The 27,563-nt window shown below is 40.4% G+C and overlaps 1 protein-coding gene across 2 annotated transcripts; it reads left to right on the top strand.

Annotated features, from left to right (window-relative positions):
- The first annotated feature begins 605 nt into the window (after window positions 1-605).
- LOC122654392 (dihydrolipoyl dehydrogenase 1, mitochondrial-like) lies at window positions 606-27,563 on the top strand. Of its 2 annotated transcripts, XR_006331901.1 has the most exons (3): window positions 606-936; window positions 26,081-27,394; window positions 27,436-27,563. XR_006331901.1 is itself a non-coding variant. In XM_043848464.1 (2 exons), exons 1-2 carry the CDS (start codon window positions 658-660, stop codon window positions 27,329-27,331), a joined length of 1,530 nt encoding a protein of 509 aa, XP_043704399.1. In that variant the 5' UTR covers window positions 606-657; the 3' UTR covers window positions 27,332-27,563. The 2 variants fall into 2 exon arrangements, 1 of the variants encoding a protein (XP_043704399.1); XM_043848464.1 differs by having other exon boundaries at window positions 26,081-27,563.

Raw genomic sequence — 27,563 nt, 5'->3', positions numbered from 1 at the left:
CTGTTCCAGATCAGAAACGCCAAAGAACGTTTTTAGTCAAGAACGGGTGTTATTAGGCTATGTTTGGTAACGGTCCGAACGCCGTTTTTTGCCATTCTTCCGTTCTTTGAGAACAAAAAAACATGAAAATGAGTTTGGATTACCGATTCATTTTTTTGCTTTCAAAACGAACCGGAGGAAATATTCATTAAAAGAACGTTCTTTATAGACTGTCTCAGACACGGTTTGTAAAGAATAAAAACAAATTGAAGGGGAAAAATCGATGAAAACCCATGATTTTTCGAAGAGAACCGGCGAAGAAGATTGGGGTTTTTGGTTTGAAGGTTAGTGCCTAACTACTAATCTCAAAACAAAAAAAATTCAAAAAAAAAAGGTAAATAAATAAAAGTTGACAAAGAAGGAAAGAAAAAAAAATTCGGATTACGACTTTTTAAACCCAATTTTAATAAATATACTCAGGACAAGTGTAGATCCATTTGATCTGGTAGAACGTTGAAAAACATCAAATTGACTTATTCCAATCTGACGGTTATCATATGAACAGAGCACAAATCTGTATTCTGTGACGAATACCTTCACTTTTTCTCCATCTTCTTCCCCACCCTTCTCTCAAAACAGAGGAAAAGACTGAAACCAGAGAATTTAGAGGTTGAAAGAATGGCCATGGCGAGCTTTGCTAGGCGAAAGGCTTTTCTCCTGTCAAGAAACATCTTTAACTCCTCAGATGCTCTGAGATACTCTCTCTCTTTGTCTTCCTTCTCCAGAAGCTTCTCTTCCTCTGGATACGAAGACAATGATGTCGTTGTGATCGGCGGTGGCCCTGGTGGCTACGTCGCTGCCATTAAAGCCGCTCAGTTAGGTCTCAAGACCACCTGTGTCGAGAAGCGTGGGACTCTCGGTGGGACTTGCCTCAACGTCGGTTGCATCCCATCCAAGGTATCTTGATTCCCTCTATCCTTCATCCCGTCAGTTAGAGATGTAAGGTATGGTACATATTTGTAGTCGATTTTGCAATCGAATTAGGTTCATCTTTCAGTTCGGCGATTTTAATTATGGGTACTATTGTGGGGATTTAATGTTTGAGTAAACATTTTTAGACTTTTATTTTTTTGGTTTCTTCTCTGGTCACAATTGATGATTGTTGATGAGGAGTGAATTATAGGATTTTCAGCATCTACGGGACAGATACTGTTGGTTAAATCCTACTACAAATATCTGATTTTCTATTGCCTGATAGTTATTCTTGCGAACATTTACCTTTGTAGCTTAAATGATTTATAAGACTAATCTGATTTGTTCGCTTAATCATATAGTAGATAGTGGCATTTAATTCATCATCTCATCCTCCCACTCTGGTTCTAGTTTGTTACTCAAATTTGTTGGTCGACATATTTTGGTAAAGCTGCAATTCAGATAAATATATAAATGGTGTATTAATATGGAACTTTTGTATGAACTCAGTTATTGCTGTCCTGAGAAAACATCTGAACTGATTGATGGTTCTTCTACTTATGAGATGATTTAAAGTGACTGTAATACTATGTTACCTAGACAATTCAAAACATGAGCTGTACCTATGTTCACATCCAATAAGTGAGTGGTGTACCCAGGTTGTATCCAGTTCCCAGGTAACATTGATGTTATCTTCCTTTTGTAGAAAGCCAGGTACAAAGCTATGCCTGCAGATTTGGTTTTTAACAATGTAACTTTTCTGTTACTTAAAACAGAAATTCTTCTTTCAATTAAAAGGAAAAAATAGTGATTAATGATTAATAAAAACATCAAAAGTTACTACTGTAGATAGGGACTTGGATTCCAAACTGAAGTGTTACATGGGGGAAGGTGTCATTCTTCATTCTGAAAATAAAAGCCAGTTGAGCATTATTAGGTAAGACTGAATCAAACTGAAACCAACAGCTATTTATGTAAAAATCTATTTTGTGTTCCACAGATAATTCCAAGTAAAATTTGTCCTTACCATTGCTAACTACATTTTGCATGAGCCTTTTCTCCTTAACACTCTGAATTTCTACAAGGCATATTGGTTTGCTAGAAATTATGATTGTTTTATTAATAGTGCTTGGTCATTTACCTTACAAAATATTTTTTTCGCGTTTTCTAAATGATGTTGTCCTAGATTGGTAGATAATCCAACTAGGAGCCGGTAACCAGGATTTGCTATGAACTGGTAAATCGGGTAGGTCAAAATTGCGATTTTTGGTCAAATTAGAGTTAGGGTTTAATGGAACCTAGGGTTTGATGGTAGGGTTAGGCTAAGTTGATGTAGGGGAGTCTATCAGTGAAGGTTACGTTAAGTTTTAATGGGGGGAAAAGTGTGCTGGAATTGAATTGCAGCGATTTAGGCACCGCTTGATAACCTTCCCAGAAACTGTTTCTGGTGTTTTTTTATTTTGAGAAACACAAAAACACCTAAAAAGTGCTTGATAAACATTGTTCCCTAGAAATTGTTCTCTAGTGGATAAATTGAAATTTATGCTTCTCAGAAGACTTTTGACAGAACCATGTAGGACATGTTCTGTCATTGCTGAGCACAACTTTAAACACTTGTTCCCGATAAATCGATCAACCAAAAACCCCCAAAACCTCTTTCACTGCTTTCACTGCTTTCACTCTCTCGCTCTCTCGCGGCGAAGCTCTCTAGTTTCACTCTCTCGCTCTCTCGCTGTGTCACTCTCTGGCTCGACAACCTGAAGGGAGAAGTTTCTCCGGCAACCTGCAACTCTCACAAGGTACCTCTTCTCTCTCGCTATCTCTCACTCTCTCTGTCATCTCGCTTTCTCTCGGTCACTCTCTCTGTGTGAATCTGGTGTTTTTTTATGCAACCCGCAACTTCTCTCTTGCTCATCTCTCCCGGTCACTCTCTATTATGGGCTCCTCCTCCGGTCACTTGTACCCAAAGTCGCTGCTGCAGTTCGTAGAAGCAGAAAACCCAGAAATAAGAATCTCTTTAGAAGAAATCTTCAGAAACCATAACGTGATTGGAAATCGAAACCAAAATCAAAACTTACCTTTGTTGGCATAATCGGAATGAAACTCATCGGCTCTGCTCTTTATATTTAGCCATTTCCTCATCACTGTTTTCGGCCAATAAAACTGCGATGAAGGAATGGGGTTTCAGTTCTCTAATCCTCAATCAATGAGAAGAAACCAGGAAAAAAAAGAGAGAAAAAGATTAAAAAGAACTGAATCGAATACAAATGGGTTTTCTCACCTTCTCGTTCTTGGCATGCTCTGTTCCCATTGCAGAGATCGTGAGCTCGTCCAGCTCTGACGATGATGTTCGCGTTCGCGATGACATAGACCTCAGCCACGGAAATTTCCGGCGAATCTTAGATGTAGCAGATAAGCTCCGGCTTAGGAGACCATCAATTCCATTGAATCCAGTTGGATCGGCTCTTTTTGTCGGAGTAACACTGCGTACGACAATGGAGTCATCTTCAAGCTCCAGAACAGGTTTACCAAGCGGTTAAAAGACAGTTTCTCAGCAAAGAAAATGAAAAAAACTATGCTGGGAAACAAAAAAATGTTTTGGTGTTTCCCAGCACATTTCCAGAACAGAAACACCAGGTAAGGTTATCAAGCGGTGCCTTAGGTTTAGGTTTCTGGGTTTCCGGAAAGAGAATAATGATGGAATTTAGGGTTTAGGGTTGTCTGTTGGGGCTATAACCAAGATCGAGTTTCCCAATAGGTGTGAAGGAGATTTGGTCCAAGTTTGGGTGGATTTTGATGGTCTGATGTAATGTTATGGTGAAATCACAGAATTGAAAGTAGAAGAATGAAAATAGAAACTTAGGATTTCAGACAAACCAGTCACCACTCGATTGGAAAAATTGGATCAGATTGAGAAGATAATGTCCAGCAGGTGTAATTCCAAAGATCAAAGAATTCTGATCTCTTGAAGATGGAGATCAGAAGTTGCAGAGAGTTGAACCTCCAAAGTTGTAATAGAATCTGAGATCACAGGTGAGCAGCAGCCTTCTAAGGGAGATGTGTAACAGCAGCAGTCCTTGAAGATGATTAAGAGTTGGCTCAGGTCTTCAAAGAGTTCTCCAGCAGCAGTTTGTTGCAGTCACAAGATAGCAGCACCAGCAGAGAAGTAACAATTAGCAGTCCACCAAAATAGAGTGAACAGTACCCGTGAACAGTACTTTGAAGAAGAAAGAGAAGAAGAATGGAGAAGAGATGGAATTGGGAAAGGAGATAAGGGGACGGCTCTCACAACCAAGGTACTAAAACTCAGAACTCGACCCTGGGAAAAACCGATCTCAAGGTCTCGTTCGAGTTGGTGCATTTTTTTTTTTTCAACTCGAAACCTCAACTCGGTGGGTTTTAGACCTAGTTTGGGTCTGAAACTTGGTATTCAGCCTATTTTAGGCCATTTAAATACAATAGTATTATCAGATTTTGCAAAAACAAAGTCCAAATAGGAGTTTTACTTCGGACCTTAAGTTGGTAGGCGACGACGTACTAAAATACCCTACTCTACACATAATTTAGTAATAGAAAGCAAGCAAAACATTCAATTAATAGCTAAACAACTTAAATAAGCATTAGAAATATTAAAGTAATACATCAAACTGTTTAACGATGTTACAAGTTACAACTATCATCACATAAACTGAGTTTGAATCAAGTATTCAGTCCCCAGTACTGCCACATAGTCTTCCCATGACATAGTGTTGCTGCACTGTTGCATATAGTGCTCCATAGCAAGCATATAGAATTTGAGATGAATCTTGAAGATGTGTAGCTGAATCCTTCAAATGTGTAGCTGAGTCAACTCTCCCGTAAGTTATAACTTACAACTTGAAATCTAGAGGTAAAATGAGTCACAGCCTTCAAATGGGGAAGAAAATAGCTTTTGGACAGAACTCGATCGAGAAATATTGAGATCTGTCGAGTTAGATGACTTTTAAAGAAGTAGATGGGTTGAGATCAGGGTCGACCCGAGATCCGAGATCTCAAGTTACCCGAGATCTCGACCAAGAAAATGTAATTTGAGAACTCGTATACCAACTCAACTTGACCTCACAAAAAAACGAGATCTCGCGAGTTCTCGAACTATGCTCACAACCTCTCATTAGGCTTCCAATTACACACAACAAATTCTTATTCATTCAGTCATGGGGGCTCTCAAGAGCTCTTACATATTTATAGCCTCATGGCTGAATAGAAAAAACTAGGATTCCCAACAAAATAGAGACTAGGACTCAAAATAGAATTAGGACTCCTAATTAGGATTCAAAGTTAAACTAGGAATCCAATTAGGATGACAAATTCAAATAAAAGACTAAACAAACTCTAACCTAATCCCACGATTTATGCTGGTGTAGGGGAAAACCCTACACCTACCCTATACCTACACTACTGCTGATTTTAGACAGCAGATTTACATCACTAAGGGATCAGAACCAACCCTTTTTTCTATGGAGGAGCTTTGTTTAATTCCTAGACCAGTAAGAGCCAATCCTTTTTCTTTTCTAGATCTGTGTCTGCCCAGAACAGGTGGGTTTTCATCCTTGGCTCACCACCTGCTCAGGAAAATCTGATGCAAAGCTTCTGTATAGTCTTGTTGACCTTCTAGGAAAGGATAAATATAATGATCTCCAGGACCCTGGAATTCTTGGATGCTGTACTAGACATGCTACGAGTTAGAGCCAGCTCACACATGAGAATACTTTCCGTCCCGAGTCCATGACAGATTCCTTATCCCTCCCCAAATGCTGTTTTTGCACGTAAGCTTAGATAAGACTGATCATATCCCAAATACTTGATGGGAAGGAATGTACCCACAAAGTTAAAGCAATCCTTATATTGATCTGATGTCTTGTCAGCTTCTTTGAACAAGTTTCTGGCTTTCTCTTCATAAATTTTCAGACCTACAAGAATTTACAACTCTTGTGGAACTTTATAAAAGGCATTAGCTGTCCAACATTGCTGTGGAAGAAGAGGAAGAAGTCATCTGTGGAACTTAGACAGAGAATCATAGATTTAACTCACCGTTTATGAAGTTTCAGAGGACCATCTGACACTTTTTCATCAATTCTACCAGTTAGAGCTTGTATGTTAAGAACAAAAAGGCATGTGGACATTGAATATCCTCTTCATAATCTACTGTTGTTGCAGAAATATCTTGCATTAGTGCCATTCACAGAAACAGAGTGTTGGAATATGTAATCCAGAATACCGTGGGGGTATTCTGGTCCTTTTGGGGTTAGTTTATTTATTATGTTATTAGGTACAGTCGGCAATGTGGGTTTTAGTCCCACATCGCCTAGTTTAGTCTATTTGTAATTTCCCCTCTATTTATAATAGAGGGGCTTACCTATCAATTAAATAATTCAAGCATTACAATCAATTCTTCTTCCATCTTCTCTTCTCTCTCAAGTTACTGGTTACAGGTCCTAGGTTTTCTACATGGTATCAGAGCTAGGCAACCAGTGACTGATTCTCTCCGAGATTGCCGTTTTGAGAGTCGTTTAGGGTTCCTTCTTTTTAGAAAGAAACCCTAGTTCATCGAAGAAGAAGAAGAACTAGGGTTTCATACATTGAGTTGCTGATTTGATTTGCTCAGGTTCAGATCCGATTTTTCGGAGATCCATTTTCTATAGTGTGTTTTTTTTTTGGAATCGATTGCTGTTCTGTTTGAAAATTCCTTGGAGATCGATCAAGGTTATTATTGGGAACAGCTCTTTTTTCTGGCCAATTTTAGATCTGGTTCTTGTTTGCCGCTGCTTTTATTTGAGGAATTTATTCCTTGTTGGGTACGTGATATGCTGCCGCTACTACAATACCCCTGCCACCGTCAATGGTTGAAGAAGCTCTACCGCCTTCAAGATTCTATGTCACTATGACAATTTGAGATTCATCACTGGATAGCTATTGAAGATCGTTGAAAGCTGCCTTTTTTGGAAGACATTCCAGTACCGGTTTGCTGATCATGTATGTCCAAGTTTTGAAGATCTATTTTTTCAAGTTCTTAAAGGTTTATTTAGGAGTTGCATTCATATGTCAAGCTGGATTCTGCTGCACCTTAGTTTTTTCCCATTTTGTTCAAGTTGGGCATTAGTACCTTGTATGCGCCAACTTGAGGGGGAGTGTTAGCATTATTTGGAGTTCTTTTTTCTTTAGTTCAAGTTGGATCTTCTTTCTTTACTTATTTGTATAATCCAGCTTGAGGGGGAGTGTTGGAATATGTAATCCAGAATACCGTGGGGGTATTCTGGTCCTTTTGGGGTTAGTTTATTTATTATGTTATTAGGTACAGTCGGCAATGTGGGTTTTAGTCCCACATCGCCTAGTTTAGTCTATTTGTAATTTCCCCTCTATTTATAATAGAGGGGCTTACCTATCAATTAAATAATTCAAGCATTACAATCAATTCTTCTACCATCTTCTCTTCTCTCTCAAGTTACTAGTTACAGGTCCTAGGTTTTCTACACAGAGCATTGAGGATATGTGTATGAATTTATTGGGTCAGGACTGTCAGGTTATATGAATGCTCCAGCTTTTGCTACTCTGAAAGATATCTCATTTAGCAGTATGTTAGGCTTTAGAGATGGTTGTCCTAACCATGCATCTTTTGACTCTTTGTCTAAATGGTAATTGAGAAGTGGTTCATGAGAAACTACGATATAATATTATTAGGGAAACCGTTTCCAACTCACCCTCATCCTAGAAGCCTTGCCAACATGCCCCATACTTCTCTACCAAATTAGATGATGATTTGGTACTTCGACCATTTGATAAATCGGGAATTCCATGGATGTGCCACCTGTTAAATTCAGTAGCCCATATCATCCATAAAGTCTGCTGTGTGGGGGGTTTTCGTCTTGGTTTTCCAATGCCTCTTGTTGTGTCCACTTTCTTTGTTTTTCAAACATTGCTCAAACATTTTTCAGACCTCAATACTGATTTGTGGCCGCTAGAATGTGATCAGTCGATGTCATCATCATCCCCTCTAGGCCGTGACTTAAAAGGTCAGGGTGTCTATGAATGAACTCTGCCCTCTCGAGACGCCATAAATTTGTCGACATCAGCACCCATCTGACTAGCAATCTCGGGGACGAGCATACCCCCAGATCGATCCATGAAAGGGTCACCTTGATCCATTACCCACCCATAAAGGGGATCCTCCTCCTCATCTGACTCCACCTGAAAAATGTTGCTAAGCTTGATTAATTCTTTATCATTTTCCATGGCCATGTGTATGTGTTGTATCTTAGTCTCCTATTATAGTGCACATACACCAACTTTTTCAACTATGCATGACCCAATCGGTTTCTCCACTTGGAGTGGATAAGTGAGAATGTACTCCAGTTTTTTTTTGTTTTTTGGTCAATAGAATGTACTTCCAATTGTGCTCACATCCAGAAGCGGAACATGTTTTGGAGAGCATCTTTATTGCTATCTTCCTCAAGTTAGGTGCATCACTCCCATATAGCACCTACCATTCACCTGCATTAGAGTATTAAGAATTTCATGTCAAGTGATTGTATTTGGTCCATATTTATATGAATAGAACCAAGAGAAATAATTAGTGGGCATACCAGGAGTTGTGCTTTCTTGACCAGACTTTACAGCTGCATGACTGAAAGTCCCAAGTGCATCCTTGAAGTTCTTTATCTACTCATTTCAAGCATTGGTAATGTTCGCATTATACTAAATCGAGTAATTACTTTTTTTATTATTTTTATAAATACTTAACAAACTACAAGTCTTTCCTCATTATTGCATTTGGACTATATAGTTGGATTTGGCTCCAACTTGGCCACCACATCTTTCATAGCATCTATCAGTGATTGGTCCATCCCAAGTTGACACTTGTATTGGTACTTGGGATTGAGATAATATGCTACGAATGATATAAAGAACTTGTCAATGCTCAAGAAGATGTAAATGGAACGTAAATTGACTTAGGTAGCTTATGAAGTGGATATGTCAAGTGTTTCTCCTAGCTCAATAACATCAGGTATTGCCCTACCACATTTGGTATCGCTGCTTGTATATGATCCTTCATCATCTCAATGGCTGTGTAGAAGTATGGCAAGGTCTTCTTCTCAAGGTCGACCATCCTCAATACCTTTACCATTGGCTCTAGTATAAGAACGACCTTCTTCAGGCCCTACCTTGGGGTCAAACCAACTCCCTCCAACTAAACCAATCCTTTGAAGCAAACATGGACCTTAGACCAACCATCTTTGCCTCAAAGCTCTTCAGGGCAATGTAGTTGGTAGCGAATCAAGTAATGCTAGGCTTCACCAAATCTTCACCGCACTTGTCCCTCAACATCTGTAAAGCATGTCCATCCATGGTTGTAGACATATGTGGTTACTTGTCTTGCTCTCTAGTCCATACCCTATACTAAGGATCTCTTCCCCATGATCTTTACCATAAGGTCAATGCAGTGGGCTGCATGGAGTCCAAATAGGTTGTACCTGTTTTTGTGCATCATTCTTTCCCCAACCTTTTGAAGTTGCCTCCGTTGTCCGTCACCACTTGGACAATGTTCTGTACCCCCACCTCATGTATCACCTCCTTTAGCAACTTATATATGTATTTTGCATCCTTCTTCTGGGATGCATCCACAGACTTTAGGAACACAACCCTACCATTACAATAGACCATAAAGTTGATGATGGACTGTCTAGTGGGTCTACTCCAACCATTACACATTCACAGTTACTCCATAGTTTTCCCATGTTCCCTTAAGTGTATTAATGTACTCCAGCTCCTTTTTTTTAGGGCAAATAAACATTCATCAGTTCATATGCTGAGGGCCCCTTCAGTCCTGGGCCAGCCTTCCCCAGAGTCTCTTGCATGCTCTGGTAGTATGGTCCCTCAGAGGCATTTGCTGGGATGCTATGATAAAAGAAGCACCTTGAGATGGCGTCACCCACTTTACCTTTCTAATTAGACCAGACATGCTTTAGCTTTCTCTATTTGGCATCATGAGTCCTTGCTGAAGGACCTTAATGGGATCATCAACATCATCTATTACTGGTGCTGGGGCTGCACTTACACTCTGATTTTCAGAAAGGCAACTCCACTTACCTCTGATTCTTCCTCCTCCCCTACCCCTGGTGCAGCTACTCTAAAGCTAGAAGAACCAACTCCTTTCCCCATCTTTGTAGCCCTAACTTGCTCCATTTTATGTGTCACTCGGCTCGCTGCCTGAGCCTGTTTATCTGTCTCCTCTCTGCTTGTCTCCACATCAGTAGGCATATAATCACTATTAAAGTCATCAGAGTCTGCCCCTGCTGCTGGTGGGTGTCTCTCTAGCAGTGCCTCATTAAACTCCTCCCTTGCCCTTTGCTTCTCTAATCTTCTCTGTCTCCCTCCCTTCATGCATTTCGCCATATTCGTGTAGCCATCAGCCAGGTGCTACTTCAGTCTAGTGGCTCCCCTGAATTGATCATCTTGCCAAAACAGTAATCACATTGTGATTTTTTCTTGTCATTTCCTATTCGTACGCCATACTTCCATGCTATGTCTCCACTGTTAGCCATTGTGTAATCTTCTTATACCGTTGCATTAAAAAAATGCATACATTAGTAACTATTCTACATTATTTAAAACTCCTAAAACAATAATATAGCTATTTCCTAATTTTTTTCCTAATTAAAACTAAGTTTTATAATTTTTAAAATAATAATACCCTAATTTATTAAAAATAATTATGGAACGAGACATTAATCATCATCCTTAGTTGTAAATACAACAACAATACTTTGATAAATTTTAAACATTTTTTCTAATAAAAACAGAATTTCCCCCTATTTTCTTAATTTTATGAAATTTTTCAAAAAAAATTAAAATTAATATATTTAATTTTAGGACCAGAAAAAGGAGTCCATGAGGCCGTAGATTAGCCAACAGTGTCTAACATATATAAATGAGTTCCAACCAGTAAGTATTAACCCTATTTTTTTTTTTCAAATTGGGAAAATTACAAAAACCCCTTGTAGTTTGAAAAAATTAGGTTTACATCCCCTTTGGAGGGAAGTAAGCGTAATTTTTCATACTACAGGAGGGTTTTCGTAATTTTCCCTTTCAAATTTGTTGCAAGAAAATCAATTTTTGTTCCCATAAAATTTTTTAAATTATTTAAAAACATAAAATTAAATCAGCTTATGTGAAGTCATAGATCGGTCTATGGTGTCTTAAATATAAAAAATTAAGAGTAAATTACATAGCCTTCCCTGAACTATGGCCCAATTGCAACCCCTTCCCTTCAATTCAAAACTTGACTAGAACCTCCCTTCAATTTTAAAAAGTCTTACAAGCAGCCCCAGTCCGTTAGTATGAGTCCGTTAAGTGATGACGTCAGTAGGGACTAAATTCTTAAATGGCCAAAATACCCTTCCGTAGATGTGAGTTTACGTTTTTACCCTTTCATTGAAACAAGAGAAACCCTCCACTTGACTATGAGTCCGATTGAAAGCTCATCTCCTTCTGAACCTCTCTCTCTCCGGCGACCTGAGAGCAAGCACCTCACCTCCCCCACGACCTGCGAGTAAGAACCGTTCATTAAAGTGAAAACTAACGAAACGGAGCTGATCACAGAGGCAAAAGCACATGCTACGGTAAGGAATCTCTTCTTCTTCTCTGCGTTTGCACTTTCTTTTTGTTATGCGATTATTGTTTATTCCTGTCCTGAGCGGTAGTTGCAGCCCTATTCAGATTAATCAATCTCCCTCACGTTCTATCTGATTTGGCTGAAACTTTGGTTGAGGGTTCTCCTTCCATGGGTGACCCAAACCTTAGGATATGGTTACCCAATTCCTTCCGTGTTGATTAGATTGATTTCAGCAATCAAGTCTGACCTCTATGCCACTGCCTGGGTAGATTTCAGACTTCAAATTTCTTCCTTCAGCTACTGTTTGGGTTGGTTATTTACATGCATTCAAAGGGACTAACAGTAGGGATTCTCATGTTGAAATCTCTGACAAAATCATGGTCTTATGAGTTATGAGTGAGGAGTTCTCATCAAACTCAATCTGGGTTTTTCCCCCTTTTGAAGAAACTATCGTGAGGTTGAAGAAGGGTAAGTTCTGAAAATTACAAATACCCCCTGAATATTTCAAAGATATTCCACAACACTTCGGATCACCCTCTAGTCCACGCGGCGTCTGGTGTTAGCGATGCCGTTCTCACCCCTATGGATGTTGTGAAGCACAGGTTGCAGTTGCGGACAGCCCTTATGGTGGAGTAAGGGATTGTGTGGTGAGGATGCTTAGGGAGGAAGGGTTGAGGGCTTTCAAAGATGATATCGTCAAGATTTTTAAGTCTCCGATGTAAAATCCAGGCATCAGATTTGATGGGAGAAACAAAACAGGTAGAGGGGTGGGTATAACCCTCTTCATTTGTTAGAGAAAAAGATCGAGTACAGAACCCATTAAGAGATTAGCACTTAGACTGCAACTGCCAAAGTTAATCTTTAGACTTTAAGAAGATGAAAGAGAGAAAGAGAGAAAGAGAGAAAAAAAAGATGAATGCTTCTCAGAGTCGGTACTGCTTATCTCTCTTGATTTTCTTCATTGTCGTCATCAAACTCAGATCATGAGTGGCGCCATCTCCTGCAACTGTGGTTTTTGCAGGTTATCAATGGAAGAAAATGATGACAGGTATATGATCAAGGCAACCCTGTCTGGTTTCATCCACACACATTGGTTTCCATTTGATCGATGGCGTGGGTAAAATGCTCTTTTACATTTCACAACTAACATCTGACTAAAACTGTCAGCCTTCAGGGGTACGGGTGTAAGTTTCCAATACACAGGGGAGGGGGTTGCAATCGGGCCATAGTCCAGGGGAGGGCTATGTAATGTACTCAAAAATTAAAGGCTAGCCACCAAGTATTTATCCTATATTTTTTTTAGCAAAAATTCATTTTTAGAAAAGTAATATTCCTTCAATTTTGAATCTTGCACAAAACTTCCACAAATGCAGCAAATTGTCACTTTTGATGCGTTTCACTACTGCCCAACAAACTATTCCACGCTTGCAAGGGAGTGAAAAAATCACAAAAAATAAAGTTTCCAGAAACCTTAGAGACAAAACCAGAGAAACCAACGAAATGAATCGAATTTCGACCCATTTCGTTTGACGCTATGCAGTTTATATAAAAGGATTGTCTCATTTTGAAAACGATACTGTAACAATAAATATTGTCGAAATTTTTCCGAAACTGCAAAATTTCAACCGAAACCTGGAACCTAGGTTTTTACCCTCAGTTGAAACTTGAAATTTCAACTGAAACTCTCTATGTTTTGTTTGGCCATTTCGGTGTTCAAATAGTCAAAATTTTTATCTGACTTTAAGTAAGCATTTCTAAACATATTGGAAACTTTAGTTTGAAAAAACATCCATGCAAAATGGTAGTTTGATTTCGTACCCTAGGTTGGTAGTATACGCCATACCCTGTTCTATACTTTCTCAAATATAACCTATTTTGCACATAATTTGGGTATTAGAGAGTGCAAAATTCAACGAAAAGAACTAAAATATGCATTAGGAATGAAGAAAAACAATTTAATATTACACGATGTCAAAGTGTTACAAGTACAATTGTATAATTCTTTGAAGTAGTATTACAAGTATAGTAGTATACAACCAAAGTTAAAACACCTCTACGGAACCGTTCCTCCAACTCTATGTCAGTACCATAGAGTTTTTGGAAGGCTCGAAACCTTTGGGAAAAAAGGGTATTACCTTTAAGTTTGATCTTACACAAATGCAAAAAATCGCTACTATAGTGCCTTGTAGTAGAACATAACACTTTGTTCCATCAAGAAATAGAGGTGATATGGGCCATATGGCCAAAAATACCAATTCTTGGTTTTTTTTTTGGTTGGAGTTTTCCCACTCTAATTGGAGAAACCACTTGAAACTCACGAATGATCGAAACAGTATTTTCATATGAACTATTTCGTATCAAAACCGAGTCAAGTCAAAATTGAGTTGAAACTGAAATTTACCCTGCATTCCTATAGAGTTGCACCCAGTTTCATTTTGATCTTTTCTGTAACCGAATATTTTGTGAAATTTTGGTGGTTTGAGTTCGATGTATTGCAGCGGTAATACAAGTAAAGAGGATAAGAAGGAGAAGAAGAAGATAAAGATGAAGATGGAGATGGAAGGAGAAGATGTTGCGGTGCAGTGAGATGAGATGAGAGTTCGATTCCTCTCTTCTATCTCTATTTATTTACATTAAGGAAAGGAAAGTATAGGACTGCCCTTCTACTAACATAACATACATAAAAGTAATTATCCCTATTACATTTACTATACCGAGATTTAGAACCTTGAATACCATTATCAGTGAAAAAGTTTTGGAGTCCCCCATACATGTGCTCGCCCCTTAATCGGATCGGACAATCTTGACCTTTGTCAAATTGGGTGCACACCATATGGTAGAAATTTTTAAAGGCCTCGTACAAATCATTTTTTTTTTGGTTTCAATAGGAATACTCAAATGGTACAAGAGTAATCATCAACAAAAGAGACAAAATATCGGTAGCCAAACAAGGAAGTGGTGGGGGAAGGTCCCTAAACATCAATATGGAAAATATGGAAAGGAGTAGTATACTGATGACCTAGAGAAGGATAATTAGACTGACAATGTTTGGCAAATAAACATGGTTCACAGTAAGATGTATGAGAACTAGAAACAGAAGAAAACAGGTGGGGCAATTGTTTTTTCATAACAGAAAAGGAGGGATGTCCCAAGCGCTGATGCCAAAGTATTACAATATGAAACAAACAGATGATTGCGCTTCCTTCAAAACAGATGGTCCGGGATCAAGAAGGTAGAGCCCATTCTCCCCACGTTCATTGCCAATAATCCTCTTTGTCACCAAATCCTGAAACAAATAGTGAGAAAGAAAGAAGGTAATACAGTAGTTTAAAGACTTGGTTAAATTACCCACTGAGAGAAGGTTAGTAGCAAAATTTGGGACATAAAGAACAGAATCAAGGGTATGGAGGAAGTAACATGAACACCACCTTTACCAGAGATAAAAGAAAGGGAACCATCAGTCACTTTAACTTTATCTCTATCAGAGTAAATAGAATAGGAATCATAAAACTGAGGCATACCGGTCATGTGATCGGTAGCGCCGGAATCAATTACCCTAGATGGGGAAGGTGCGGAAGTGGAGGCATAGGGCAGAGGCTGAACTACCTGACTAAGGGACGGTGTAATTGTGAGAGAAGAACTGCCCAACTATATCATAACTCGTCTGAAAGCTGCAATGCCACCTTGTAGGAGGGAGTGACTGTCCATCTGTGGTCCAGAAGTGGGCCTCATGAACCCAGTGGCAGCCAACACATTGTGAGCCCTGGCTCCCCCTTGTCGACCACCTCGGATACCGCCAGGTGTCTTGTCTAGGGGAATGCCAATGCAGGTCCCAACATCACCTCGGAAACCGCCATGTCATAACTATTGAGTTCTCTGTCATGACTGGATACCCACACCAGGTATTTTATCCAATAAGTCTCTTCCCAACACACAAATAGGAGTTTCAATCACCAACAAAGAATCACAGCTTGCAAGAAACACCATAACTCTTGAATACGGCATGTATCAAGGTATAAATCCATTCTAAAACAACCCAGAATGTTGAAACAATATTCTTCAGCAAAGAATACCCCTCAAACAGGTCCAATACAATGTGTATATCCAGCAAACAGTTATTATTCTGGCAACTTGCAGCATTGTAGGACATCACGATTTTGAAGTTGCACACACACACAACAGACCATAGTTGAACAGGAGGTCGATACTACCTGAAGAGGGAACCCAGGGTGATTCAAGGGAGCTTGGGCCCACCTCCAATGGATCCCAATTGAGAGAGATAAGCCAACTGGAATGCACAGCTGGCGGTACACTGTCATGCTTCCTTGTTTGTGCAATATGGTTTTGAGTTACACTATAGATTCCTCACCTCACTTTCTTGCGATTCAAGAATGAAAGTCAATGGTTGAACAATTGGGGACGTCGTGCCACTCACTACCTAATGCGAAAACATCACCAAATAAGTGTCATAGGCCTTAAAGAAGTCAAATCCCTAAAGTCTATGAGGTTCAGCCCTTCAAAACAGGCAAAACAGTCAAAAACAGGGTTTACCGGACTCGCCAGTTACCAACCGGATTGCATACCGGACTCGCCGGTTACCATTCCGGATGTCTTCTGTTTACAACACCTGAATCAGGTTTTGGTTCCAGTGCTACTAGATTCCTAGCCGGACTCGCTGGTTCCCAGCCGATTGCGACGACTCTAATCTTTCGATGGGTTTTTGGCCAATTTCCGAGCAGAAATGGACAAATCCTATTTCTACATAAATGGAAGCTACGTGAATCTACTTTCAAATGCCGCTGGAATCAGGTTATTTGCATTCCAAATGAGGGAGATATGCCCCCCGGACTGCACGGGTCAATCTGCCAGTCAGGAATTTCCAGATTTGCATGGAGTTTCCTTCATCTGTTCAAGGTGAATCTAAAACGGATTCAAACCCCAACTCAAACCACTATCTTAATGGGGTTCAATCACCTCTAAAAGATGTCTCTAAGTCTATAATAACTTGCATAAAAACATAGACACAGAACACCAAATAAATCAAAAGAGAACAAGAAAGGCTAACATTGAACACTGAGATTCTTCTTCCTTCTGTCTAACTCGGGTGCTGTGATTAAAACTCTTAAATCCTTGATTCCAGAAATTCAAAATCCTAACTCAAACTTCAAATCAATGATCTAAAGCTCCAGACCTCCAATATCAGCCCCTCTCTAGTTGTTCCTTTCAGTTTCTAACAGTTCCAACAACATGCAAGGTGAATCTCTTCTCCCTTCCTTCTTCTTCTTCTTCTTCTTCTTCTTCTTCTTCTTCTCTTCTAAGTTCTAAGTTGCAGAGAAGTCTCCAGCTTAATCCTAAGGGACCCTTCATATAGACAAATCACTAATCTCTAATTAAGCCACTAATGAACATAATAACTAAATTAACTAATAACTAACCATCTAACTAAGCTGGCCCAAGGTAATGGCTCCTTTCGTAATATTTCAAATCCCCATAGTAATTTCTAAGTTTGCCCATGGTGAATAGGTCCCCAAACTGTTCTCCCACTAAAGTTTGGCCCAATAGACATCCATGCAACTTCACCAACCTCTTTCCTATTAGCCACATGTACCTAGTGTGACTTAAATTGAACCAATGTGAACCACCTTTGAACCAACTCAAAGGGTTGAATTCATTTCACTTAAATTGAACCATGGGTTACCATACGATATTCCAACTACCCACATTATATATATACTATTCATATATGTGCTAATATAAATATCATCCATATTTTATACATTAGACAATAGTAGTATATTAATCACATTATAATCCCATAAATGGTAGGAATCAAATATAGAATAATGAAATAACATTCCTCATATTATCATGGTATAAAATATTATAATGCATGTTAGTATATAATATTGTAGTATGGTAATCCATACATTGGTCATTCAAATGCAAATCTTATCTCATATAAATAATACCCAAAATTACTATCATGCCACTGAACCATAACATAGCACATTTATCAATGAAATGGTAATACAAAACTACATTATCCAAATATTAATAATATAATCACATTTCATTAAAATATTAATAATCTTCAAATATAAATATAAAATATTCACCACAAACATGAGGGATATTACATATATAGCCTACATTATTACAATGGGGAAATATCATCCCCCTCCCCTCTAAAGTATCCATAATATCAACCCGGTACCCAAGTTTTGAATAATGATAATACCCTCCCCTACTTTTGAAAGATTCTATCAACCTTACCCTAATCGTTAAAAAATGACATTAAGTGATGACGTGGGCATTTCCAATTTTTCTAAAACCCCAGATTAACCTTCTTCTTCTCCTCCTCCTCCTCCTCCTCCTCCAACCAATGACCTAACCCATCTGCCCACCACGAACCCGGCAGCTTAGAAAGTAAGCAATTGGAAATCGGAACTCTTGTGTGCTTCAGATCTATTTTTTTTTTTTTTTTTTTTCTTTTTTTGCTTTGAAGTAATGGCAATGGTTCCGCTCGTTGCAGAGAAGACCTCATCAGCTTGGATGAGAATTCTGATTTTAAGAAAAGAAATAATATATGATTTATCGTTGAAGAAAACTCTGCATAGGCTCCTTCTGTGAATAATTTTGTTCCACCAGAGGGATCTGGTAAGGTTATTTTTAAGCTCTGTTGCTATTTCTGTTCATGGCGGAAATCTTTAGCAACATGGTTCTAATTGAGTTCTCCCAGTTCAATTTGGATTATCAAATATGAAGATTAGACTAGGGAGAATTAAGGCCAATTAAGTCCACTGCGAAGAAAGTAACACAACAAGAATTACAGCCACCACTCAGAAACTAAAAGGTTACCGCACAAATAAAGAAGAAGAAGAAGAAGATGATGAAGCCAATCTGAAGACACAAATCATTGTGTTGGGCAAGTCTTTGGTGAAGACCGTGAAGTAGAACATGCTTCAAACTTAATCCCCTTCTTAAGAACCAATTTCGGTCGCCTTGAGATCGAGCTCGCCGAGGTCGAGATGCCTGGTTTGATGTCTTGCAGAGCCGAATTCGGCTCTGCGCAACCCTTTAAAGGAGCTAGGGTCACTGGTTCTCTTTACATGACCATTCAAACTGCCGTTCTCATCGAAACCCTAACTGCTCTGGATGCTGAGGTTCGTTGGTGCTCCTGCAACATTTTCTCTACACAGGACCATGCCGCTGCCGCCATCGCTCGTGACAGTGCTGTTGTTTTCCCGTGGAAGGGTGAGACCCTTCAGGAGTACTGGTGGGGCACTGAGAGGGCTCTTGATTGGGGCCCTAATGGTGGTTCAGATCTCATCGTTTTCACTAATCAGGTCATTTGTTTTTACAATCTAGATCTAGGGTTTATCTGATCTGTTTTGTCTTTCGGCGGTGGTGGTGGTGCTAGAGGTGGTGCTGGCGGTGAAAGAGGATCGGCAGCGGCAGTGGTGGTGGTGGTGGTGGTGGTGCTAGAGGTGGTGCTGGCGGTGGAAGAGGATCGGCGGCAGCAGTGGTGGCGATGTGGTGGTGCTGGCGGAAGAAGAAGAAGAAGAAACGCAGAGAGGAGAAGAGGAGATCTGTGTTGAAAGAAAAAAAAGTTAGAAAACCAGAAGGAGGAAAAAAAAAGTATGAGGTTAGCCAATTAAAGGGTAATATCGTCTTTTGAACTGCTGTTTTAACACCGTTAGCCACTTAAGGTACGTTTGATAGAATCTTTCAAAAGTAGGGGAGGGCATTATCATTATTCCAAACTTGGGTACCGGGTTGATATTTTGGACATTTAGAGGGGAGGGGGATGATATTTTCCCTATTACAATACATTCAAGTTACAAATTTACAAATCAATGGCCCAAAATAAAAGATCAAACCACATCCAATGGAGTTGATCATGCTCCAGCTTTATCCTGTTAATGCTAGTTTCTCACTGGATTTTTCTGGCTCGTACTTAGTTTACATTAAGTGGCTGTAACCTTAAAAAACTCTCATTTCTCCATATTGCACTCCCATTACTTATTTAAATTGTGTTCAAATTGGGCAATAAATGAATGTGGTAATCAATGCAAGGGGGAAAATTAATAATCTTAACAAAAACTCATTACTTGATTTGAGACATTGACAAAGAATTTAGGACAGCCAAAAATGGGAAGGACTGTTTTCGTGGGGCAGAGAGTTTTTATACCTCCTGTTTTGGAAAATAACATCTTTATGTTATGTCAGAGAGTCGAGGTGCAACTTACATATAATTACTATAGCAACATAAATGTTTCTACTCCAGAGTCCAGACAACTAATAAATGAATTCTGACATCAGAATCTCTATGAAGTGTGCAAAGTGAAATAACCATCCATAGAGTAACATATCCTTACCTTACTGAGGTATGTTATTATTATTAAGTGAAGAAGAAGAAGAAGAAAGAAGAAGAGAGGAGAAGGAGAAAGAAGAACTGCACAATTGGGACTACAGCCGTTAAAGTGACTGCTCCCTAATACCATAAATTAAATAGGGTAAACAATAAAAACCCATAGACAAAAATACCCCTCATTAGAGGAGTCGTGAATAGGAGTTGACGCTAGCTCCCTATTCATGGCTCCCCCTTACTCCTAACACTCCCCCTCAAGCTGGAGCATAGATGTTAATCATGCCCAACTTGGTACAAATATAATTTACTCTCATACTTCCCAAAGGCTTGGTGATCAAATCAGCAAGCTGCTCCCCAGTGCGAATATGACGAGGAGAAATAATCCCTTGCTGCAGCTTCTCACGAACAAAATGACAATCAACCTCAATGTGTTTCGTTCTCTCATGAAACACATGATTCTCAGAAAGATGAATAGCCGCCTGATTCTCACACCACAACAGCATAGGAGAATCATCACCAAATCCAAGTTCAGTCATCAACTGTCTAATCCACATTAGTTCACAAGTGCCATGAGCCATAGCCCGATACTCCGACTCTGCACTAGATCGAGCTCCTACAGTCTGTTTCTTGCTCTTCCATGAAACTAGGTTCCCTCCAACAAAGACACAATAGCCCGAAGTAGACTTTCGATCAATAGGAGATCCTGCCCAATCCGCATCAGTAAATCCATCAATCGTTCTATAACCATGATTAGAGTATAAGAGACCACGCCCTGGATCCTTCTTAATATATCGCAACACCCTTATAACTGCCTCCCAATAAGCTGTCCGAGGGGCGGACATAAATTGACTCAGCACACTGACAGGAAAGAGATGTCAAGTCTAGTCACAGCAAAATAGTTGAGTTTCCCTACAAGCCTTCGATACTTCTCTGGATCATCCAGAACATCCCCATCCTCTGCCATAAGTTTCACATTCGGATCCATAGGAGTATCCAAAGGCCTAGATCCCAGTAATCCTGTCTCTGAAAGTAAATCAAGCACATACTTTCGCCGTGAGAGCGAAATCCCTTTCCTTGATTGAGCTACCTCAATACCCAAGAAATACTTGTCCCCAGGTCCTTAGTCCGGAATTGCTGTCCCAAATATGTCTTCAAGTCCTCAATGCCAAGAGTCATCCCCTGTGATAACAATATCATCTACATAAACTACCAAAAATATCCTTCCTACATCTGACTGCCTGAAAAACACTGAGTGATCACTCTCAGACCGAGTCAAACCAAATTCCAACACAACATCTGTAAAACGGCCAAACCATGCTCTCGATGACTGTTTCAGCCCATACAAAGATTTCCTCAACTTACACACCTTACTAGACTCCCCCTGAGCAACAAAACCAGGAGGTTGCTCCATATACACCTCCTCAAGAAAGTCCCCATGCAAGAATGCATTCTTGACGTCGAGCTGAAATAACGGCCAATGATGTATAGCAGCCAATGAAATCAAAATGCGGACAGAAGTAAGTTTTGCAACCGAAGAGAAAGTATCCAGATAGTCCACACCATAAACCTGGGCATAGCCTTTAGCAACAAGACAGGCCTTCAACCGAGCCACAGACCCATCAGGATTAACCTTCACCACAAAGATCCAGCGGCAACCAATAGCAGACTTACTAGAGGGTAAAGAAACTAGATCCCATGTCTGATTGTCCTTCAGAGCAGATAACTCAGTCATGGCAACCCGCCATCGAGGGTGAGCCAAGGCCTCTACCACCGACTTAGGAATAGGATAACTGTCAATAGCAGACAAACAAGCAACAAAAGAAGAGGACAAATGAGCATAGGACACAACGATTAATAGGGTGTTGGGTACAACTCCGAACCCCCTTACGGGTAGCAATAGGAACATCAAGATCAGAAAGAGGAGGTATAGTAGCCGAGGAGGAATTACCTGGAGGGGGATCTGAAGGCGAGGAGGACGTGGGAGATGGTGTTGCCTGGGTACTGTATCTCTCCATGGGTGTAATGCGATGTGTTGGCTCATCGGGTGGGCAACGGCGAAAAACAGCCAGTGGTTGTGTGGGAGGTGGCACATGAGGCAATGGATCCTGCACAGTAGAAGATGTATCGACAACATAAAGTGGGAGATCATCGTCCAACTCTGAAGCAGGCAGCGAGGATGCAACAGATGGAGTAGATTCAAAGGAGACATCAGCGGTAACAAAGAACTTCCTTAAATCAAACAAATAACAACGGTGACCCTTTTGGGTTTTAGAATACCCCACGAAAAGACATTTAAGAGCTCTAGGATCCAACTTAGAGCGACCAGGACGATGATCCCGAATAAAACAAACACACCCAAAAACACGGGGTGGTAAGACAAACAATGGAAGGGAAGGGAACAACAAAGAATATGGAATACCACCACCCAAAACAGAAGAAGGCATGTGGTTAATAAGATAACACGCAGCCAAAACAGCATCAGCCCAAAAAATTTTAGCCACTTTCATCTCAAATAAAAGAGATCGAGTAACTTCCATCAGATGTCTGTTCTTCCTCTCGGCTACACCATTTTGTTGGGGTGTATCCGCACAGGAGGACTGATGAATGATCCCATGCTGAACCATAAACTCATTAAAGGGAGCAGAAAAATATTCTTTTGCATTGTCACTGCGAAGAACTTTCAAAGAAGTAGTAAATTGATTATGAATTTCAAGCACAAAAGTACAAAAAATGGAAAACAATTCAGAACGATCTTTCATTAAATAAATCCAGGTAACTCTGGAAAAGTCATCTACAAAAGTGACAAAGTAACGAAAACCCAGCACAGAAGTAACAGGACACGGACCCCACACATCAGAATGAACTAAAGAAAAGGGTTGGACAGCCCTGTTATTGACTCGAGGGGATAACTTACACGGTGAAGTTTCCCAAACTGACAAGACTCACACTGTAAACTAGACAAGGACTGAAATCGACTATCTAAAATCTTCAAACTCTGCAAGGAAGGATGACCCAAATGACAATGAATTTGATGAGGAAGTGCCACACTCGAACACGCCACAGTGGATGCGTCGTCAAGAAGATACAGTTCCCCAGATACGCGATCTCTACCAATCGTCTTCCTCGACTGGAGATCCTGAAACTCACAATAATCAGGAAAAAAGGTAACAGAACAATTGTTAGCTTTGGTAAATTTTCGAACAGATAATAAATTAAAAGGAAATTTGGGCAAGTAAGAAACGGAGGACAACGACAAAGAGGGGGTAGCTTGCACAGTGCCTGTACCCCGAACTTTAGCAAGAGACCCATCGGCTAACACAATATTGGAAGAAGATTCACGAAATGAAGAAAAAATACCTGATGCTCCAGTCATATGGTCCGAAGCACCTGAATCAATGATCCAGGGACGAGAAGTAGATGATAGGCATGCAATAGCATTACCTGGCTGAACTAGGGTAGCAGTGGAGAACTGAGATGACTGAGAATTCTGAAATTGAGTAAATCGCTCATAATCTTCATCAGACATAGTCACTGTTTTACCCTCAGGCTTGGAAGGAGGAGTAACCACCGGATCACTGTTGGCTGAATTCTCAAACTGAGGTGGTTTACCATGAAGCTTCCAACAAAAGCGCTGAATGTGACCAGCTCTGCCACAATGATGACAAGTGCGCACCTGTCCTGAAGTCTCTGAAGTACCGGATGTGGGTGCTTTACTGTTCCCTGACCCACGACCACGGCCACCACCACTGCTGCCCGTACCTGTCCCACCACTAGGCCCACGGTTGGGAAAGGCTGCAAGTGCGGAACTCTCATTACCATGGGTGGAGTCTTGGCTGTTCTCACGAGAAACCCGTAAAAGGCGAGAAAAAGCTTCTGGAAGCGTGGTGACTTTATCCCCACCAAGAATTTGAGACCGTACTGGCTCAAATTCTTTTCGAAGTCCACCCAAAAATACCACAACAGCCAGCTGTTCTCGCTGTTGCTGCATCTCCTTCACATCAGACGTGAGAGGAAGAATGGAATTCAGCTCCTCATATAGTCGCTTGAATTCCGCAAAATATTGGGTTACACTCAGTCTTCTGATCCACTTTATAAAATGCTTGGGACAGGTCATAAATCCGAGACAAGTTGTCCTTCCCAGAATAGAGGACATTCAAGTATTCCCATAAATCTTTACTATGTCAATGTGAGTAACCAGGTCTGCAATCTGATTATCCATTGAGTTCAACATCTGACTCAATATTTGTGCATCCACTGTATCCCATGTCGTGTCTCCTTCAGGCTTTGGCTTTGTGAGATGATCTTGTTGATCACGCCCCGTCAAGGCCAATCGAACCACCTTTTTCCATTGCTGAAAATTAGAAATCCCTTCAAGTTTCCTTTCGGTAATGCGATGAGAAGAGGAGGACAGTTCAGTCACAGTCGTCTTTGCATCACCCATGCTTAACTAAACACCTTGAATCTTCACAGAGCAGTCTCGGACAGAGGACAGCAAGCACTTCTCAACTTGCAAACACTTCTGAAATTCATAGAGCAGTCTCAGACAGAGGACAGCAAGCACTTCTGAAATTGCAAACAGTTCTGTAACTGTAGGACAGCAGGGTGATATGATCTTCAATCACTCACAACCAACAAACACCAGCCAGCAAGAAGATAAGAGCTTCAATCAACCACGAAAAATTCTGGAATTGATTTTGGTAGTGAAATCAATACACCAGCCAGCAAAATAAATACCCTCCAATAAATCGATTCAGAAAAAAAAAACAATATCAGTCTCCAAATCGCAAAACAGCACCTGAATCGATCTCAACCTTCATACATACCAAAAATTGAGACCTAGTTCTTTTATGTAGACATGAACTAGTCTCGAACAGTTCCACAAAGTTGCAGCATAGGGTGCTGCATCCCCTTCACAGTAAGATCACGAAAATCCTCAAAGCGTTAGGTCTCCAAAGTTGCAACCTTGTTTTGATCCAAACGAAGCGAATGGAGAAGGTTCGAGGATGTTAGATTGACTCCTACAGTCCTAGCTCTGATACCATATTAGATTTAAGTGAAGAAGAAGAGAGGAGAAGGAGAAAGAAGAACTGCACAATTGGGACTGCAGCCGTTAAAGTGACTGCTCCCTAATACCATAAATTAAATAGGGTAAACAATAAAAACCCATAGACAAAAATACCCCTCATTAGAGGAGTCGTGAATAGGAGCTGACGCTAGCTCCCTATTCACGGCTTTCCCTTACTCCTAACACAAGTTTAGTGTTTATTAAACATTATTGTGATTGAAGATGAATGTTGCTGATTACCTTCAAAGGATCCAGAGAATAAAAGTTACGTTCTTGGTCTCTTACGATTGTCAAATTTAGAGTTATACATGTAATAGCTCCGGAGGGGTGCTTGCTGTGACTATTGAATTGGTGTGGGTAAACTCATAGGCACCCAATATCTCTTATGTTTGTCTTTTATAAAGGTATTTTTTTCTTCTTTTCTTTATCTGAATATCAAAATGAGGACAGGTAGAAATAAAGGATGAATCCTAGTATAGGTTGCTGTAATATTCATCTATTTCTTATTCAGTAAAGAGGTATTTGCGTGGTTCATGTTAATGATTTGGTAAACCATGGCTAACTGAAATAATGCCTATTTTTTTCTCCTGAAGTTTATGGGGAAGAATTTTCCATCTAAATGTCATAGAATAGTCTGTGATATGATCTTATAGAAACATAACTAGAAAAGGTTTTATTTATTTATTTTTTGTTATTGATTCTCTAATTTTGAGGATGGGCTTTGGTGCAATGGTAAGGTTGCTCCATTGCGACGTAGTGGTCGCGGGTTTGAGTCGGGAAACAGCCTCTCCGCGAAGCGGGGATAAGTAAGGCTGCATACATTGTGACCCTCCCCAGACCCTGCAGTGGCGGGAGCCTCGTGCCCTGGGTACCGCCCTTCTTTTCAGTCTCTAGTTCTTTTGGAATTAAGTTGGTTGTACAGGCAAAGATTGCAACTTAGCCTTTCTCCTCTCTACCACATTTTCATGGTAGAATTTTTTTTTTCCGGTTGCCTTCTATTGAGTTAATTACTTATTCATATTTTATTTCTCCCTCCTTTGATCAGGCACTTCTTCACTCCTCCCACATGTACCATGAAGCCAAGCACGCCTTTCCCAGCCATGGTGTGAAGTTCTCTTCTGTTGAGGTTGATTTGCCTGCCATGATGGCCCAGAAAGATAAAGCTGTTGCTAATCTGACACGAGGTATTGAAGGGCTCTTAAAAAAAAATAAGGTAAACTATGTCAAAGGCAATGGAAAATTCATTTCCCCTTCTGAAGTCTCTGTCGACACCCTTGATGGTGGAAGTACAATTGTCAAAGGCAAGAATTTGATAATTGCAACTGGCTCTGATGTCAAATCCCTCCCAGGCGTCACCATTGATGAGAAGAAGATTGTATCATCAACTGGAGCTCTTTATTTGTCAGAGATCCCTAAGAAACTTGTTGTCATTGGAGCAGGCTACATTGGCCTCGAGATGGGTTCAGTTTGGGGCCGGCTTGGGTCTGAAGTTACTGTTGTTGAATTTGCTCCAGACATTGTCCCAACCATGGATGGTGAGGTCAGAAAACAATTCCAGCGTGCGCTGGAGAAGCAAGGAATGAAGTTCATGCTTAAGACCAAGGTGATTGGGGTTGACACTTCTGGGGAAGGTGTAAAGCTGACTCTTGAACCAGCGGCTGGTGGCGAGCAGAATACTCTTGAAGCTGATGTTGTTCTTGTTTCCGCTGGTAGAGTTCCATTCACAGCTGGGCTTGGGCTGGACAAGATTGGTGTCAATACGGATAAGGTAGGCCGAATAACAGTTGATGAGCGGTTCGCGACAAATGTTCCAGGTGTATTTGCCATTGGGGATGTTATTCCAGGGCCCATGCTTGCCCACAAGGCAGAAGAGGATGGAGTGGCCTGTGTTGAGTTCATAGCAGGTAAGGAAGGCCATGTGGACTATGATATGGTACCAGGGGTGGTGTACACACACCCAGAGGTGGCATCTGTTGGAAAGACTGAGGAGCAGGTGAAGGCACTTGGGGTTGAGTACCGTGTGGGCAAGTTCCCTTTTCTTGCAAACAGCAGGGCCAAGGCAATTGATGATGCTGAAGGGGTGGTAAAAATACTGGCAGAAAAGGAGACGGACAAGATATTGGGAGTTCACATCATGTCACCCAATGCTGGTGAGCTTATCCATGAGGCGGTTCTTGCCTTGCAGTATGGGGCAGCTAGTGAAGACATTGCACGAACATGCCATGCTCATCCAACAATGAGTGAGGCCTTGAAGGAAGCGTGCATGGCGACTTATGATAAGCCTATTCACATATAGAAGCAGACCACCTAGTTGCTTCTCTTATTTTCCTTTTCTCCCATTTTTGTTGAGATTTTTTAATGTCTTAGCGAAGGTTTATTCCAAAAATCTATGATTTATTGATATGGTTTTGTAAACAGTGTGATAGACCAAAAAATAGGGCATAAACTGGAGCAGATAGAAATATGAACTTATGGTCCACTCTATGACCATAGGTATAAGATCCAGTAAATACAGCATTTCCATTTCA

This window comes from Telopea speciosissima, chromosome 3, assembly GCF_018873765.1.
Source record: "Telopea speciosissima isolate NSW1024214 ecotype Mountain lineage chromosome 3, Tspe_v1, whole genome shotgun sequence".
Lineage (NCBI taxonomy): Eukaryota > Viridiplantae > Streptophyta > Magnoliopsida > Proteales > Proteaceae > Telopea > Telopea speciosissima.
The sequence above is the reverse complement of the archived record's forward strand: the minus strand, read 5'-3'. Positions and strand labels throughout refer to the sequence as shown.

Coding starts and splice junctions, on each gene's coding strand:
- LOC122654392 (XM_043848464.1), top strand. CDS start 658: ATGGCCATGGCGAGCTTTGCTAGGCGAAAGGCTTTTCTCCTGTCAAGA. Junction 937..26,080: donor TCGGTTGCATCCCATCCAAG/GTATCTTGATTC, acceptor TCCTTTGATCAG/GCACTTCTTCACTCCTCCCA.